Here is a 19,767-nt window from a genome sequence, read left to right as displayed (position 1 = left end):
AAATCACATGCCGCCCTAAGGATTAGAAATACTGAAATATCAAATAGCTCCAATGGCATTCAAAGTTCACATAGGTTAGAGTAGTTTTTTTTTCATCAGCTTATCTTTACTGAAAAGTCTTATTTGAGCAGTCTTTATGAAAGCTGTGCAAACCAGCATTTACCAAACCAGTATACTGCTTCAATTAGTGTGTGTAGACAAACAAACAAAAAGGTTATTACAACAAACTCATCTTCAAAAACACCTTAGTTTACAGAACAATTTTTATGCTACAGCATTGATGTGTATGACCTATACATACATATACAAATATCTCTTGAGGTGTATTTTATAAACAAGTTGATAGGAGCATCGTCCCAGCTCCATCAGAACTGCTGGCCTTCGTCTTATCGGACTGGAACTCATTCTGGATCTCCACAAAGCTTTTGTTCTTGGTTTCGGGAAGAACGAGCAAAATGTATACTGACACTGAGGAGCAGACAACAAAGAACACCAGGAAACAGTAGTGCTGCAGCCCAATCTGTGAAAACAAAATAGAAATGAGTTTGAGACCTTCAGACATTCAATCTTCTTTGTTTACTTTGTATTGATGTGAAAAAATCAAATGGAATTAGTTAACTGTTTCAACATATTTGACCAAAAAAAACCTGTCTTTGGTCAAATAGTCAAATGGACATCTTCTCTTGTGTCCTCTTTAAGAGGTTTTAATCCCACATGGCCAATAACAAGAGTGACATGGCTACGTCTTAGTTCTCCAGTTAGTCCACAGTCTAATGTCTGATCACAGTATTAAGAGGCGGATGGTAAAGATTGGACAACGCCTTGAAACTGAGGACGGCCGGCTCAACACATAACCTGCCTGATACTTGATTAATGCATTTCTTCCTGGAATAATCTTTCAGTAAAGTTCCACACAGGGCGATGGGGAAAAAAAGCTTGCTCCGTTTTTAGTGTAGAATCCAGAGGTGTTAAGCTGATTCATTAGATGGTTTGTTTCACAGAATCATCTTGGAAGTCCTCCGATAAAACCGTCTGGAAAAGAGTTGGGTTTTAAATATACCCAGAGGGTAACTGGGTGAAGCATCTGCCTATCGAAGTCACACGCAAACTTCAACTAGTCAGATGGACCACTTTTAACCACACAGAACCAGTCAGTGAACAGGAGCAGCCGTGTTGTTTGTCATCACTTCTTAGACCTGACAGTAGCTGCCTACCTTCCCAAGATAAGAGAGAAGCTGCTGGGCCTTACCCACCCCATGACAGGCATGACATCTCCAGCAAAATGCAATCAAGTCCTCATGCACCCATTCAGAAGAACCCTATAAACACGTCCTCCACATCATCATTGCTTCTCGCAAGCTAACTTATATAAGTCAAAGCAAGAACCTTCTTTTGCTCACAAAACCCTAATCTAATGGACTCTTCTTAGACACTTCAGGTTATGAGCTGCTGCTTGCTGGACTTTGACCCTGTCACTTCTCATTTACCAGGCATCTCACAGGGATCCTTCACATTTTTTTCAACTAGCACAGACAGTGATGCAACAACAGCTGCCATAACAGATTACCTTTAAATTCTTTTCAAGAAATTCCTATGCAAAGGGACTAAAATCGCTTTTTTAGGGGGGAGGCTTTCAGTGGAAAGTTGTAGGTGCATCACTGACAATGTTACCTGATCACAAGAAGAAACCTTTTGCTGCTTTCATGTGCTGACCCTTTGATTGTATTTCTGGTAAAAATGTTCAAAGCTTGAAGAGTTTGATTTTCTTTCCATAAATTATGCTAATGATCTGCAAGTGATGTAAGTTTGAAATGAAAGCCACTTTGTTTAGGTCTGGTCACCGCAGCAAGTTCAGCCCAAACGCAGACAAAGAGCACAAAAATGTTGTCACTGAATAAACAAGCAACTCTTGCAGCTGTTGGCCTCAAAGTGCTGATGTCTACAATCAGAAATGGCAGAAATTTGACACACGTGGGGATCAACATCAGAGCTAAATTATTTGGCAATAAAACGTTGCCAATAAACATTGACAGACACCAGTGTTTGTGCTCTGGACAAATGGAAAAGAACTTCATGTCAATTGTGAAGCTTGGCAGTGGAAATGTTATAGTTTCGGTGTGCTTGCCGCTGATATAGATGGCTTTTTCCAGAGAAAATGTGACATCTATTGAGATTTTGGTTGGATAAATAACTGAAAAAGCTCATTTAGTGTTCGGTGTTGTTGCAACAACATCATCTGTATTTATGGGCTATGTTTTAGAGATTGTTTGCTCGTCAGTATATTTCAAATAAGACAATCATTTCTGTGGCATGACTGCAAATGTACACAGTTGTAACAAAACATTTCAAAACAAACGTACATCATCAGTCAGTTTGAACACGTACCACAATGAACGGGAAGACCAGGCCAATAAAGAAGAAGCTGAGCCAATTGACTGACCCAGCGATCATGAAAGCTGCAGGGCGCGTGGTTTGTGTGAATAACTCTGTGGTTAAGATGTTAGTTACGCCACCTTCAGAGAAGAAGAAACAGCATGAGAAACTAAAATTTTCAGGGGGCAGTGAGAGGAAACTTACCGCTTTAGACACTTACCTGGTCCTAAGCCAAAACTCAAGACAAAAGCAAAAACACAGGCCACAGTCAAATATGGAAAAACTGGGCTGACATCCTGAGAGAGAGGAAATCACACAGAGGAAATGTTAATGCAAGCTTGAAACAGTATTAATATCTGGATTTGAAGTTTATTACCTGAAAAGCGAGTGTCAGTGTGAATAAAATGCAGCAGATGCTCATCAATATGTATCCTCCTGCGATAAGTAATTTCCTTCCAAGACGTTCAATGAGCATACCCTGTGAGACACACAGGATGTCACAAGACAAAAAACACTCACCAGGCCTTTCATGGGATGTTGTCGGATGCGTTCCATGTAATACCGCTTCATACTATCCCCTCTTGTACTTTATCTACAGCTATTTTCACATGATTTCTTACAGTCTTTTGCTGTTTTTAAAAAAAAAAATTGTTTTCAAAGTTTCGAGCATTCGGGTGTGATTTCACTCTTCTCTTCTCACGATATCATCATGCATCTGCAGCCCATGAAAACAAGATATGACAGGCTTACTGCAGCAGTGCAGATAAAAACATGATGAGAAACTGATACTTACACAAGTCAGAGCAGTAATGCATTCACAGGCACCGGTGCCGACAGTCGCATATGGTATTTTATCAGTGGGAATACCAGACTGTCTGAACACGTAATCTGCGTAGAAGTACATCTGTTGTAAAAGAAGACAAGGATGCTGAAGTGAAAACAGAAAGCACTTTTTTAAAACCTTCCCCTCTCAAATTTGCAAAGTCATAAAAGTGGCCCCCGTAAGAGAAGTTGTACGTACAGCATTGACACCATTCAGCTGTTGTGCAGCGTTGAGCACAACGATGGTGAGAACCTGCAAGCGCATGCTGCGATCAGCTAAGAGCTCCCAGGGTTTCTTGGCCTTAAAACCAACTAAATTATTCTTCTCTCTCTGGATATCTTCCAGTGCATCATCACAGGCTGCTGAACCATGTAGCTGTTTCAGGGCTGCAGACAAAAAAAAACTTCTGCATACAGTGTATATCGCATGTGATAACGTTACAGTAGTCTGAGTGTTTTTTGTCTGCCTCAAACCACCTTCACATCAGCATGAAGAAGCCAGAAGGAGGTCACATGCTTGAACTGGCAACCTTTGGAATTCCAGAGAAGTCTTCAACCTGTTCAGCTACACTAGCACATGCACTAAAAGAATCCTTGCAGCCAAAAAGCTAGACCCCTGCTGATTTTGAGCTGTAACTGAGCAACACTTGCAATGCCATTTCACCTTTTTTACATCCCTCATCATCTCCTTTATCAATAAACAGGTAGCGTGGACTCTCTGGGAACCAGGGCAGAATCAGGAGCTGCAGAAATGCGGGGATACAAGTGGTGGAGAGCAGTAACGGCCAGTATTCTTCTTCACCCAGGACTTCTCTGTATGATCATACAAAGCCATCTGATCAGCATGCTTTTTCAGTATTAAAGCAGTTCATGTATGTAAAGTAAATACTTGACAGTCTTAGTCTTATTTTGGTGCTCAGCATTTACCTGAGACCCATCACCTGTCCAGACAAGATCCCAACAGTGAGGAAAATTGAAGTTCCCATTCCCATGACACCACGCAGTGCAGTTGGAGCTATTTCCCCCAAAAACATGGGTTCAACACAGAGAGCAATGCCTGCAGTAATGAAAAACAAGAAAAAGGCCTATTTAACAAGTTTGACTGGCAAACATTAAACTGAAAATAACATCAGCTCTAATCAAGGAACTCAGTTTGTATCAAATATGCTGGGATGAAGAAACTATTTTTAAACAGTCTCCACCTTATGTGACGTGAGCCAATTTACTAGGTAGGTCAGAATAAAGTTAGAGCACATAATTATGGCAGGAAGTAAAGAAGCATATCACAATAGCACAATCTGGGTTATTACAAAGGCAACAATACAACAAAAACTCATTAAGAAACACATAACTTCAACTGCTAAAGTTGACTCATTCATATGCAAGGTGTCAATTTAACACAGATAAAACATCTTCACAGCTGCATGTCAATTAGTCTCAGCTACAATAATATTCATAATGAATAACCGAGGGAATAAAGATAACAGTTCACTTTGTTTTATTCATTTTTTTAATTAAATTCTGTTTTGATTATGTCCATAAGTGGATAGATGAGTCATAACACTTTGTTACTCATTCTTTCTATTTTAGACAGTATGTGTTTGTCTCTTCTATTTGTTCTTAATCTGCAAATAAATCGTTTTCAGAGATTTATTATTATACTTACTTATATCTTCCTATGTCTTTTTTTTCCTTTTAAAAGTTGTAGGGACAAAAGCCGCTCTTTCAAAAAATGAAGGGGACATGTTCAAGGTGTTCTAAATTACCCAAGGCTCCAATTCATATATATAGCTCAAGATTCAAGACTGAATACTTAATGTGTGATCCTGAATGTGATATTTACCTGCATTTATTCCAATCAAAAGTCGCCCAATGATGAGTAATTCAAACAGTCCTGCAGTGGAACTCAACCCCATCAGCAGAGCAGCAGTCATTGAAAAGATGTTATTGGTCAGCAGAGTCCCTCTCCTAAAACAACCACGTGACATGTCAAAGGTCGCATCTTTTTTAACAATAGATAAAAACAATTCTATTCAGCGTGTCTTTATTTGCTCGTACCTCCCCAGCTTCACGGACAAAGCCCCACCAATTGATACTCCTACAAATCCTCCTAAGGTGAATGTGGAGACGATGGTGGACCAGAGAAGGGTAAGAACATCATGTGATATAGAAGTTTGGTAACGATCCATCCAGGTGCGATTGATAAAATCTTGCACATACTGAAGACCAAAGAGGAAGAATATTCAATAGAAATGTAAAAGTAATGGACAGCTGTGGTGGTGTACTGTAGTATGAGTATAGGGCAGCTCACACACACCAGTGTGCATATGAACACAGTCCTAATCCAATTTGAACCACTTAATTCATTCCGACATGCTATGGAACACCACTGATTCACATCATTATTCAACTGCTATCAAATGTAAATGGATTACTATGCTTGTTTGACAGGCTTTAACAGGTTTCAGTTTGATGCAGTGACTGAGCATGCGCTACTGAGCAGGCCACCAATCATTAAACTGACAATGATTTGGGCTACATTATTTATAGTTTACCTATAACAGGGTTCTCCTCTATGCATTCTGATGACAAAACAATGTAAATTATTTCCTCTGCCGGGTGTTAGTGAGTCTACAGAGAGTGAATCCATCCTGACAAGCCTAGTTATCCTTTTCTCATTATATATACTTTAGTGACTGAGTAATTAAGTAGACGCAGCGGAGTTATTACCACAGTGGGCGCATTGATGACAGATATGTTATATCCACATTGAAAGGTTCCTCCTATGCATGTGCCAAACATCGCCAGCAGAAGTGATTTGTTTGGAAACTGCAAATGAAACACACACACACGCGCACACACGCACACAGTTAGGATTAAGCAGCTTCAGGGAATCATGAGCATAAATCTGGGCTACACTGCGCAGACAGATCCAGCTTCAGTATAAAGTAAAGGCTAATTCATTCCAATCCACGTACCTTTGACTGCTTTGAATGTCCCTTGATGAGCAGAGGCTCGTATTCACCCTCACACTCCCTTGGCATTTTGTCGCTTCTGTTTTTCTCAAAGTTTGCGCGCAGAGATCCTTCATGCAAGCGCATGCTCTCATCAGGAACTTTGAATAAAACGGAAGGAGACGATTACGCTGGCTGATGATGATACAATTGATCTATTGTCAAGAAGTGACCAAACTAGAGAATCAGCTGCAGCGTGCTCGTTGAGTTTTCAGTGGAACTGCTGCATCAGGACTTCTCTCAGTTTGTCACCTTAAGGCGTAAAATGGATCGACTGTAGATAAGTAAAACAGCAAAACGGACTCTTGCCTAATTAAATGCAAAAGTATACTAAGAGAAGAATAGAGCTGGTTACTTTAGCTTAAGAAAAATAATAGTTTAAAAGAAAGTCAAAGACACTAATTGTCTATTGTCAAATGATAAAAGTAACACGCCCTGTGTAAAAACACGTAATCTCTATGGGTCTATCAAATCTGACCTGTTTTTACCTGAAATTATATTTCACTGTGTGGATAGGCTTTTTTTTTTTTTTTAAAAGGAGAAAAAGAAAGAAATAAATTTATTTTATTAACCACAAGCCATAACTGTAATGAAAAGCTAATATATATAATTTTATAACACTGAATACAGATTTGAAAATGCTAAGAATACAGTGCCTTACAAAATGCTTACAAAAATGCATTTTGTAAGGCGCTGTATTCTTAGCATTTTCAAATCTGTATTCAGTGTTATAATAATAGTCCCATTACAATGGGCAGTATACATGCTAAGCATGGACTCCCCCTATGTGTCAAACATAAGAAGAGCAGTTAATAAGGTTTTTGTGAGCATCTGCAGCAGCTGCAGTTTGAGCAATCCATTAAAACCGAATAATGGATTAGTTTGAGGATGCCATGGCTTGCTCTATATGTCTTTTAATTGTTTTCCTCTCAAAAATGTGTAGATGACGATCTTCTCTTGCCTTTTGTTAGCAAATCTCTCTCAGGGAGCTGCAACAACGTTGCCCTCACTTTTGACCACTTTATGAGCTCAAAGATGAGACTTATTTGAAGAAGCGCATGAGACTGTAGTTTCTTTTCAAAGTGTGATAATGAAGCATGAATGCACTGCTGTAAGCCTCATGTTCATGTTAAATTCTTTGTGAGTCTGCATGTTTGATGGTCTCATCAGAGTGCTTCTTTGTCGAAAACCAAAAGGCATTGTTAGCAAATCAGCAAATTCTTTCAGAATGGAGGTAACCTTTGAGATAAACTGGCCTGTTTGTTCAGATCATTTTTATTGTCTTAAGCTGCAAGAGACCAACAAATGGAGAGAAGAGTTGGGTCGCAAAAGTAAATGTAAAGGAAGTAAAGGAATTCAGCCCACGAAAAGAAAATAAGAGAAAAGCAACAGCAGAACCTAACAGACTTTGGGAAGAGTAACGTCTGAAATTTACATAAATGAACAAAGCAGTTTAGTTGCACTGGTCCAAAAAACTAATCTGTGGTTTTTGATCTGGACCAGGTCTAATGTGGCCTATATGCTGAAAATAGTATGAAATGTGTCTTTATTGCATTTTCACAAATATAATAAAGGTTTCACAAATCAGATACTGTGTTTTTATGTATCTTTAGAGGCTCTATATTAATCCAGTCCAGATTTGAGAGTTCTAGGCAAAGTGGTTTTGGATCTGGACCAGGTCTAATGTGGTCTATATGCTGAAAAAACGCTGAAATGTATCTTTATTGCATTTTCACAAATAGAATAAAGGTTTCACAAATTAGAGACTTTGTTTTTATGTATCTTTAGAGGCTCTATATTAATCCAGTCCAGATTTGAGAGTTCTAGGCAACGTGGTTTTGGATCTGGACCAGGTCTAATGTGGTCTATATGCTGAAAAAACGCTGAAATGTATATTTATTGCATGGTTTCACAAATCTGAGACTGTGTTTTAAAGAATGTTTAGCCTTTGTATTATAATCTAATTCAGATTGGAGAAGTCTGGATACAGTGGTTTTGGATCTGTACCTAGTCTAATGTGGTCTTTGTATAAAATAAAAACGGTGAAATCTTCCCTTTAGCATTTTCAGAAATAGAATAAAAGTTACACAGATACAATAGTATGTGTCAGGCAAAGCTGATGTCTTACCTAAAATGTCTCACAGTATGACTTTGCTTTTACTGAGAGCTGGAGTCAGACGTAACGTGTAGACAGACGTATTCTCACACTGTTGGAAAAAAAACTACTGTTGTGTTGTGTGACGTCAGACAGAAGCGGGTATTTACTTAAGTTATTGAGGGAGAAGGAGCGAGGTGAGGTGGGAGCAGACAGGCAGGTGAAAGTGGGATAAGGGCAGACAGGATGGTGATTGAGAAAGGCAAATAAGCTTTTTTTTAAGCTTTTAAATTTTTGGCAAATATTCTTGTGTTTGACTTATGGATAGTGGGAAAAAAATACTGGTACTGTGGTGCTTATTGTGCTATTGTGCTGTGTTTGTGTGTTATTGCTTACTGTGCTGTATTTTCTCTTTTTGGTAAAGCTAAACTGAACTGTGTAATAATGAAGCAACATAAGTTATGTTTTGTCAGTTATTTTATTTCATAGGCATAGTAAATCCAATTTAAAAAGAACGGAAGGCATAATAATGTTTTGTCAATTTTAAACTGTATTAGATGTAGTTAATGTAACATTGAGAATATCCAAATTAAAACGTTTTTTTCTCGTTTAATTTAAGGAGAGCAGCCACAAGATCCACTGTGTTCCTGCTGTGCAACCACCAGTTTGGAAGTCCCTCGTCTTATTGGAGTAAGTTCTGAGTACAATATCATGAGGGTATTTGTGATAATTAGATCACTCTCCTAAAACCGTCCTCTCCTCTGCCTTTTTATTTTTCCTCAGTTGTCCATGTATGTGGAAATGTAAAGACTGTGAGAATTCATATTCAAGAAGATTTGAACTTCTGATACATAAACTTGATGATCATCATTATGGGGGCGCGGCCGTGCTTACCCCTGTACTTATGAGAACATAAGAACATGAGAACACTTATGCAAAACATGGAAAGCTCTGCTGACTCATCTAAGCAAATGCCACCCTACTCAAAAATCCCCACAGGAAGATAGTTTTTTAGCATTCAAGTGCCACACCTGCAACAATCAACTTTCTACAACTTTCAGTGCATTTCCCCCCTCCAGATGGGACTACTAAATGCACTGAAAAACATAAAAAATTGGCTCAAATTAAAAAAAAAAAGAGGTAATCGATCACACCTAATATTGTAGTGTTATACAATATAAATAATTCATTTGATTTCACCTGAAATACTTCATTTCATGTAAACCCATTTCTGAAGGTTGAACCAAAGCAATTATTTCAGATTTTCCTAAATTGAAATAAATACATTGGTTTTATTACTTAATGTAAATAATCTACTTGGTTAAACCTTAATATTCTAAATTAAAACACTTTTGAATATGGGAGCAAACTATTTTTAAGTTATCTCAAATAAAAAATTGAAAGTCATAATTTGTTTATAGACCTGAATTAAAAAAAATACCCTTTGATTTACACTCAGAAGCCATTCCTTTTCAGCACATTTATTGTTGAACTTTTTTTTTCAACATAGACCAGTAACGGTCCTTCAACATTTTTTTTTTTTTTTCTTTACTAAATGTATTACCATAGCCCTAACAGTCCTTCTGAATGATATGTTCCCTCAAATACAACAGCGACCAGTAAAAGTCTGCATCTTCAGGTAAAATGATTTTTTTTTAACCACCACATTTTTTCTCCACATTGTAGTAACATAGAACAGTGCTTCTCAACCATAAGTTATTTTTCCTCTCAATTACAAACGGTAATCAAGACATGCATTTTCAAGTGAACAAACAGCATTTGGGCATATTTTTTTCTCACTGAACAGTGACCATTTGAAAATGGAATGTAATACAGTCAGAGAGGAATTATTAAATAGCAAAAAAAAAAAAAAAAAGTGAATGTCCTCAGTTCCATAACCTGCAAATGTGTGAGGTAGCTCCTGACCCCCTCTTGGTCTGAACAAATCAGTGCTCTCCAGGTTTTCAGCACAATGCCCACTTGTGCCTATGAATACTTAGGCAGATTCTTTTGTCAATACTGCTGCAGAAGTACAGTTATGCAAGTGTAAGTTTGAACATCAATTCCAGATAAAAGGGTACAAAGTCTTGGTCATAGAAATGCCATTAAATCAGGCCAGACAGTGGAACTCAACTGTGCCTACTCTTGGCTGTAAAGCTGGGTACTCAGCCGATGAATTTTTGGGGACATCTTTTTTTCCACCAAGCTTCATCTTGACTTTTTGCACAAACTCAAGGGTGTACTACAGATTTTTTGGATATTTTATGTTGAGAGCATAGGTGAGCCCAAAGAACATAGCAACAGCCGTTGCTATTGAGGACCTCTGTGCCGTCAATGACGATTCTAATGTCCTCGTTTCCACTGACGATTGCCATGGCTGCTTCATTTTCCTGCATATCCTGCACACACACAAAAAAAAAAAAACAAATGAGGACAATATGAAAGAGCATTTCCTGAAGACAATGCATGTCAATGCTGAACACTATTGTTGAAGCAATGCTGAATCCACTGAAGATTAATTTAAGTGTAATAGTTGAGTAGTTTGAATAATTGTTTCCAGTGTATAACAGTGTATTTAGATTCTTCAATCATATTTGCTGGAACTGTCACTATATTTGGATTAATTAAATGGGTAATTTAGGACAAAATCTGACTCCTCTGGCTCCACTTACATCCAATCACAGTTCTTCACCTTCACCCTCTTCCTTCAATCAGTCTTAAGATGTCATATGTAGTGATGTTCTCTCTCTCTCTACCCTCATCCAGCACACTAAATTTCTCGGCCCACCTCCACCCCTTCACCCCCTCAATCAAGATACTTTTCGACTTTTTGAATGACAGTGACCTAAAAATCATGCCACCATCTAATTTGACCAGTTTTTGAATTGTCATTAAGGTATGGATATTCAACAACATTTTATTTTAGTTCCCGTTTAATTGATAATCGCCGCAAAATACACACTGCAGTTCTGCTGAGCTCATGAGACCGAGCTCAAGCTTCGCTGCTCCCACACACACGCACCATCGATGGCTTCTGTTTTCAGTGGCCTGTTGCTAAAAATCAGTAGCACAGTTAACAACCTTGGCTTTTTTTTCTGCCAAGTGAAGCACATCAGGTCAGATGTTAGCTGCAGTGCTAGACTACTGAGCCTCAGATATTTGTGTTCACCGCATGCCATGAAATTAATTCAATTGCTCATGATTTCATGATTCAGTTTGAAGTTAAGCCTACCAAAGGAGATAAGAAATGACCCAAAAACTCATGACCAGATTTGGTAAGTCTATTATTTTTGAGCTGCCACACTTCCAACCTAACCCAGCTCTACTTGCTTGTTTGTACTCAATAGTTAAGCTTTTTTTTTTTTTTTTTTTTTAAAGATTTGTTCACTCTCTTCAGTTCCCTTTGGCAGGTTAGGTTTGGATTGAACATTACTGTTGATGATATTCCCTCAAAATGCCATTTTGGCAACTTTGCTTCCAAATATGCCAACCCTATTGAGGTTATTCTTAAAAAAAGACGTGATCAGGATAATTGAGACTACATTTAAAGAGGTAGTAGACTGTAAACCCCAGACAATGCCTTAAGAGAAAATCTCTTGTCTTTGTGCAGAGCAGGGTGCTCTTTGTTTGTGCTGCTGTTCTGTCTTGGCCAGGATTCCCTTGAAAAAGAGATTTTTAATCTCAATGGGACCTTTTTCCTGTTTAAATAAAGGTTTACTAAAAAGAAAAAAATGTCCAATGACATTCCAGGGCTGTTATTCCTGCTTTCTTTCATTCAGATGAAAATGCTTGCAGAGCCTGCACCTTCAACCAATATTAACAATATGGTCAAATGAAAAAATAAATATTTATCTTTTCATTCATACTGTATGCATATGTGGATATAAAGAGGTTCAATCTCTCTCTTAATTCAATTACCTTTGTTAACTAGCTGTCCAGGTTATAAATGCATAAACCATTTGTTTTTCAGATCATATGGGTTAGAAACTACAAGATCAGACGGCCTTGATAGCGTCCAATGTTTGCTTTGAACTTGTTCACAAAAGTTTATGTATGTTTTTCATCAAATTATCTTTATTGAAAAATCTCAACAGAGCACCTTTTATAGAGGTAGAACAAACCAACATTTAAAAAAGCCAAATGTTACATATCGAAATAGCTTTAAATTATAGATGACCAAAACAAATACAGCTACATACCCAGCACTTCTCTGAAGGCCACCTTGGATTATAGTGTAATTCAATAACACACTACATCTCAGATATATTGTGTTATGTGTTGACTATGAATCCTCTTTACTTTGTCATCTAAATATTATCAGATGCAGGGGCGGATTGGCCATAGGGAGTACCGGGAGTTTTCCTGGTGGGCCGGTCAGTAATGGGCCCTATGTTAGGCCCAGTAGTCCTGCCCACGCATTTTGCTAGCTAACATGTTGTGGATAAACACTAATTCACTAAATGTTCAGAAACGTTGTCTATGAACTTTCCTTGACATAATAGATAGCGTGTGGTGTAAATCTAGTTCTAAAGTGTTGGAAAATGACATACTATCCTGATTAATTAACTACTATTTTATGGTGGTGTGGTTTGAGCGTGCAGATCTGCTTTTTCACAATTTTTATAATTACAAACCAGGTCACCAGAGTTGAAGTGTTTTAAGTATCAATACACTTTCTTCAAGCTCACTGTCCAATTTGTTCAAACATGTTTTTCCTATTTTTTTTTCTGTCAGTGTTTATGGTTTATTGTCCTTGCTTTTCTTTTTTTTTGAACACTTATGAAAATTTTCAGATTAAATTACATCAAATAAGAGACAAGGTGACAATGACCCATTTCACATTATACAGTTAAAACTAATGAAACACTGATTAACTACTGTTAAACATCTGCACACATATTAAGGGTGTTCAAACATATTCCATACTATTTCTCTACTTTTCACATCCAGGTATGTGCCCAGTACATCATCTCTCTCACCAAGCCCACCCATTGATTATTTCACCCGTTCCAACCCAGACACCCTTCAGCTATTTTTTAACCATCACCCTCAACAATCAACAAGTAATCCCAAATGGCAGAAAGTTTTCCGCTGTGAGGATGGCACACTTCGAAAGTGGCTTTCATACAGTCACTGACGCCACGCACGGTTTTGCTTCGTTGCCATTTGCCAAGACCACTGACAATCCTTCTCCAGTATCCTTCTTAAGAGCAAGTGATCAACATACTGTGTAGTCATTTATTTTTTTCAATGCTCCAGAATATCAAGGGATACTATTCAGTATAGTAGTGTTATTAAGGACTTGTGTGATTATATGTACAGTACATCAACGGACCAAGTTGGCACAGTATCTGCGCGCGGATTGTCCAGGAAAAGTCCAGGGCCGAATTTTTGTCCCAGTCCAGGCCTGATCAGATGTAGAGATTTTGTAAAGCATGGTTCAGCTTTGCTCAGTCACATTTCACAGGGAAGATGATAAGAGTATTGTCCCTGCACTGTCAGAGCTGCAGAACTTTCTCTTGTTGGTAGACTGGAACTCATTTTGGATCTCCACAAAGGTTTTGTTCTTTGTTTCCGGAACAACAAAGAAAATGTAGATTGTCACCAAGGAGCAAACTGCCAAGAAGACCAGGAAACAGTACTGCTGCAGCCCAATCTGTGAAAATTAAAAAAGAAGAAGTCAGCGCAACAAACATGCTAGCCAGGGTCCTTATTCAAAAATGATCTGACAGGGATAAAACGTCTCAACAATCTTGAACACCCACTACAATGAACGGGAAGACCAGGCCGATGAAGAAGAAGCTGAGCCAGTTCACTGATCCTGCGATGATGAATGCTGCTGGGCGTGAGGTTTGTGTGAACAGCTCGGTGGTTAAGATGTTAGTCACACCTCCTTCAGAAAAGAAGAAAGAAGTTGAATATTTCATTGATGTAACAAGTGAGGATAGAGCAGGGGAAAACTACTACTTAGGTCACTTACCTGGTCCTAGGCCAAAACTTAAGATAAATGCAAAAACACAGGCCATGCTCAAGTATGGAAAAGCCGGGCTGACATCCTGGTTGAGAAGAAATCACAGAGGAAATGTTACAATAAACCTAAATTATAGTCCGAATCTGAAAACTGAAATCTGGTTTTGAAGTTCATTACCTGAAAAGTGAGCGTCAATGTGAATAAGATACAGCAAAAGCTCATCAGTATGTATCCTCCCGTGATGAGTACTTTCCGTCCAAGACATTCAATGAGCATACCCTGTGAGACACACAGCATGTCACAAGACCAAAAACACTCTCCAGACAAACACATGCCCTGAGGTTTAATCAGACCTTTTGTGCAGTGTTATTAGATTTGTTCCTATCATATCCTACAATCTCTTTACAAGATAACACCTTTTTCTATATTCACAGTGATCTTATACATGCTCTTCCTCCCTGCACACTGCTGTGTGTTATTGTGTTAGCTTTGTTTCTCCGTAAAAGTCTTGCCCACAACCCTGTTTCCAAAAAGACCGTATGAAATGTACATGAAAACAGAAACAATGATTAGCAAATCATTGGAACCTATATTGAAAAACAACCTTGAAGGACACTTAAAAGTAAGTTGGGTTAGGTCACTGTGATGCATCACAGCGAGGAGACCAGGTGCTTAAGTTTTGAGAGTGAATTGTCTATCCATTCTTACCTGATATGTAGATTGCAAGAAAAAAAAAAACAGATATTAAAGGCTCACAACAGGAACGTTTTTACAAATTTGATGAGAAACTCATACTTACACACGTTAAAGCAGTGATGCATTCACAAGCACCGGTGCCGACAGTCGCATAAGGTATTTTATCAGTGGGAATCCCAGATTGTTTGAACACATAATCTGCGTAGAAGTAAATCTAGAGAACACGTAAGCAGAAAAAAATAATACATTTCTACTTTTTGAATAAAACTTTTTCCTATTTTTACAAAGTCATTAATGTGGTCAGTGTGAGGGGATGTAATACGTACAGCATTGATGCCGTTCAGCTGTTGCGCAGTGTTGAGCAGAATGATGGTGAGGAGCTGCCAGAGTACACTGCGATCAGAAAATAGCTCCCAGGGTTTTTTGGCCTGGAAACCTTCCAAATTGTTCCGCTCTCTCTCAATATCCTCCAGTGCACCATCACAGTCAGATAAGCCATACAGCTGCCTCAAGGCTGGAGATAGTAACACATGACACACTAACTGAAATCTTCTGAAGACACCATTCTTCTCATCTGATCAGGCTGCAAGAGTCTGACTTTTAGGATTCGATCAGAAGGTTTGCTGCGTCAAACCACTTTCTTTTCATACCGAGACGAGGTCACATGCTATAACCGATAGCTATTATAGGATAAATGTCTCTGCCTCTAGCAAAATGGTAAGCAGTAGATAGATGTATTTTACGTCTCAAGTTCATCATTAGTTCATCAAAAGGCTTTACATGCCACATTAACCCATTCACACACACCTATGAATTAATACGAGGCAATGTGGGATTCAGTATCATGTGAAAAGGTACAACCCATTTCCTAAAAAGTTGCAGCACTATGTAAAACATAGACAGAATGCAATGATTTGCATATTCATGAACTGATATTTCATTCACAAGATAAAAAACAGGTCAAATGTTGACAGTGACACATTTCACCTATTCATGAGAAATATTAGTCCATCTTGAACTTGATGGCAGCAAAGTCTAAGCAAGTCTAAAAAACGTGGGACAGAGCAACAAAAGGCAGAAAACGTGAGATGTGCTTAAAATGAACACCTGGAAGAACGTGTTGCAACTAATTAGGTAAATTGGCAACAGGTCGGTAACAACATAAAAAAAGAACACCTTAGCGAGGCAGAATCTCTCAGAGGTAAAGATTGGCAGAGGTTCACAATCTGCAAAAAAGTATGAACTGTGGAGCACTTTCAGAATAATGTTCCTCACTGTAAAGCTGTGAGAGCTTTGAATGTTCCATCATCTTCAGTACATAACACCATAAAAAGATTCAGAGAATCTAGAGACATCTCTGTTCGCCAGGGACACAACCACACAATATGCGGTAAATGTGATCTTTGGACCCTATTGTAGCAGCACTACAAACAAAAATTGACATCATCCTGTCATGTAAATCACTGCATGAGCCCAGGAACACTTCCAAAAATCACTGTCTGTGAACACAGTTCACTGCTATCCGCAACATTGATTTTTTTAAATGCAAGTAATGGAGCAGCAGTTGCAATCTTTTACCTTTTTTACATCCCTCATCATCTCCTTTATCAATTAGCAGATAGCGTGGGCTCTCTGGAAACCAGGGCAGGATTAGGAGCTGCAGAACTGCTGGAATGAATGTAGTGGAGAGCAGGATGGGCCAGTATTCCTCTTTGCCCAGGACTTCTCTGCATAATCACACAAAGCCATTTGATCAGCATGCCTTTTCGGTAAGTCTTTAAACCAAAATGCTCATTGAATCACAAAGCAATGAGGAAAACAGATTTGACTGTAAAGGAAATATTTCATGGCTCCAATGTGATCTTAGTGTTCAGAATTTACTTGAGACCCATCACTTGTCCCGTTAAGATCCCACCAGTGATGAAAACAGAGGTTCCCATTCCCATGGCACCACGCAGGGCAGTTGGAGCTATTTCCCCCAAGTACAGAGGTTGAACGCACAGGGCAATGCCTTCAAAAATAAGTAAAGAAATAAAAGCAAAAACAATCAGAGCTACATTTCACAAAGCTTGATAGGCAGCCTCATATAAAGTATGTTCTGGAAATATGTGGGCAGCTTTTACTCATGAGTACTCACATTTACTGTAAACTGAAGGAAGGATTTAGGAATTGCAGCTCTTTGATATATGTAAAAACATTCCTGTGCTGAAATGGAACTGGACAAGTGAATATAGCTTCTTTATCTTTAAGGTCCCCTGGGTCCCTCTCAATTTGCGTTATGAAGCGCTGTTCAAGCAGCTTTGTTGCGTTTTGGCTGAATCTGAAACTTTAACACTTAAGAATGAACCTGGCTGTCATGCCATCAGTTATCACAAAGGACCAGTGCATATGGAGAACAGGCACGCTCATTTTAAGTCATCTCAAAACTTTTTCTTCCCATCATCATGGCGGAGATTTGTTTTTGATTATTCTATTATAATCTTTTGTCCTCCTGTTATAGGTTGCTAAGCTCAGCAGCATGCTCTTATCTCCTTCACTTTACATGGCCAGTAATGCCCCTGCTGTCCGATGGAGTTGTGAATTTGCATCACATGCTGTGAGTTCACAACAGCTTCCAAATGCAAATGCAACACTGAATGAACTTCAGATCTTGTATCTGCTTAAGTGGTGAAATAATGAAGGGATATCCCACACCAGTTCATGGTATAGCTTTTGTGTTCTGTCTGACTGCTTTAGTCCCTCAAACAGCCGTCCCTCTAAAAACCCTTCAGCAGTTTGGACGTGAACACCCTCAAATGAAACGGGAAAGTCTGAGCTTTAAGTCAATATATTTGTGAAACTATGACTTTGACATGTTTAGAGGTAAGTCAGTAACAAAAATCACATTTGTGTTTGAGTATTTCTGGGCTTTACATCAGTTTGAAGACTTTGCTTGTGTTCCTGAAATACTTACCAGCATTTATTCCACTGATAAATCGTCCAATGATGAGCAATTCAAATAATCCTGCATAAGAACTCAGACCCATCAGCAGAGCAGCCGTTAATGCAAATGCATTATTAGTCAGCAGTGTCCCTTTCCTGATACAACCACATGACAGTACCAAAAGTCAAACCTTTAATACAGACAAAAGAAAGCAATTCTAATCAGATCAGAATATCATGACTTGTCCATACCTCCCCAGCTTCACAGACAAAGCCCCACCTATCGATACACCTATAAGTCCTCCCAGGGTGAATATGGATACAATGGTGGACCAGAGGAGGGTAAGGAGATCTGCCGATATGTTACTTTGGTAACGCTCCATCCATGTGATGTTGATGAACTCTTGTACATGCTAAAGATAAAAGAGCGAAAAGTAAATATATGAATAAATAAAAACAGCAGATCATTACAAATAATTTCTTCATTCACAAACAGAAAATGCTACCTCACATGGCAGTAAAGTTCAACATTAGCTCTATAAGACAAGTTCAAACACTAGGTGTGTGTATATAAATACAGCTTTGCTCGAGTCTAACCTGGTTCAATCATACGAAAATGTTATGGAACGCCATTTTACAACTGATTAACATAATCATAAGTAACTTAGACTGAATACTGTGCTTGTTAGAGAACCACTTTAACTTTACCATAACTAGTACTCTCCAACACAACACTAGCCTACACATGCTGTGAATCCACCCTGATTCAGGATGATTCAGCTGATTCAGCTCTCTGGATCTGTATTCTTTGGTCAAGGCATAACAATTAGAGGCAAGATAGTTATTACCCTTGTGGGTGCATTGATGACAGATATATTATATCCATATTGAAAGGTTCCACCAACACAGGCGGCAAACACAGCCAACAGTAGTGATTTGTTTGGAAACTGAAAATAGAAAAGCACAAACGCACATAATTTCAGATAAAAACAGTTTCAGAAAAAATGTAGACAGTGTAGACGCAGCCAGCTTTTGTCAAAAGTCGAAATTCATTAGAATTTACATACCCTCAGCCGCTTTGTATCTTTGATTCCTTTAATGAGCAGAGGCTCGTATTCATCTACATGCTCTTTTGGCATTTCGTTGCTGCGTCAAAGTTGCTCTAACTTCAGTATTTCGTTTGCGGACAGAGTATCCTTCATGCAAGCGCTCCAAAAAGTAAAGTTAAATTCGACATGAGGATGTATTTATGCTGAGGATAATACAATTGAACTACTGTCAGGAAATGAGTGTGGAGAATCTGCCCCGTAATTTGGCCATTCCACGTTTATCAAGATTTAATGGCATTATCACTGCACTCAAACTCTCAACGCTGCTCAGTTTGGTACTTATACTAAAAGAAGAAAGTAAGTAAAAAAGAAAGAAAGTGGTAAAACAGGCAAATTGAATGTCTAACATAAAAGTAGATGTTTAGAATTAAGGACTCTAATTGATGAAGATAACAGCAGAGCATTGACTGACCTCATTACATTATGTCCAGATCTTATCTCCTTTTTGACCTACATTTTCATGAATCACAAACCTTAAATGTCATGAAAGGGAGGCCAGAATATGTGCTTGTGTAACGCTGACAGCAGATGTTAAAGGACTAAAAATACAAGAAATGCATGTTCAGAAACATGCCACATACAGTCATGAGCAGTAAACTGTCAGGGACTCAGGACACAAGTGCAGGGTCAGTTCAAAAGTTAAAAGTTAAAAGTGTGTTTATTAAATAAACAGCAAGGCAGGATGAGGATCTCCTCACAGAGCAAAGTAATGGGCTGAGAAAATCCTAAGCGCTCTCCTCAGTAACTATGGCGGAGGACGAGCGC

General features: G+C 38.6%; 2 protein-coding genes across 2 annotated transcripts; both read right to left on the bottom strand.

Annotated features, from left to right (window-relative positions):
• Positions 1–294: 294 nt before the first annotated feature.
• On the bottom strand, positions 295–6,239 carry LOC140309158 (solute carrier family 2, facilitated glucose transporter member 11-like). The gene is made up of 12 exons (XM_072386983.1): positions 6,174–6,239; positions 5,926–6,024; positions 5,254–5,414; positions 5,039–5,163; positions 4,123–4,252; positions 3,860–4,008; positions 3,395–3,582; positions 3,167–3,277; positions 2,750–2,851; positions 2,594–2,669; positions 2,386–2,513; positions 295–520 (listed from the first exon to the last, which is right to left on the bottom strand). Exons 1-12 carry the CDS (start codon positions 6,237–6,239, stop codon positions 329–331), a joined length of 1,527 nt encoding a protein of 508 aa, XP_072243084.1. The 3' UTR covers positions 295–328.
• Positions 6,240–13,752: 7,513 nt separating this feature from the next.
• Positions 13,753–19,032, bottom strand: LOC140309238 (solute carrier family 2, facilitated glucose transporter member 11-like). Its single transcript, XM_072387057.1, has 12 exons — positions 18,961–19,032; positions 18,742–18,840; positions 18,146–18,306; positions 17,925–18,049; positions 16,853–16,982; positions 16,550–16,698; positions 15,298–15,485; positions 15,075–15,185; positions 14,453–14,554; positions 14,285–14,360; positions 14,070–14,197; positions 13,753–13,960 (listed from the first exon to the last, which is right to left on the bottom strand). The coding sequence occupies exons 1-12, from the start codon at positions 19,030–19,032 to the stop codon at positions 13,766–13,768; spliced, it is 1,536 nt and encodes a 511-aa protein (XP_072243158.1). The 3' UTR covers positions 13,753–13,765.
• Positions 19,033–19,767: the final 735 nt, after the last annotated feature.

This window comes from Leuresthes tenuis, unplaced genomic scaffold (genome assembly GCF_036924035.1).
Source record: "Leuresthes tenuis unplaced genomic scaffold, fLeuTen1.0.hap1 SCAF_6, whole genome shotgun sequence".
In the NCBI taxonomy this organism is placed as follows: Eukaryota; Metazoa; Chordata; class Actinopteri; order Atheriniformes; family Atherinopsidae; genus Leuresthes; species Leuresthes tenuis.
This window is presented reverse-complemented; position numbering and strand designations above follow the sequence as displayed.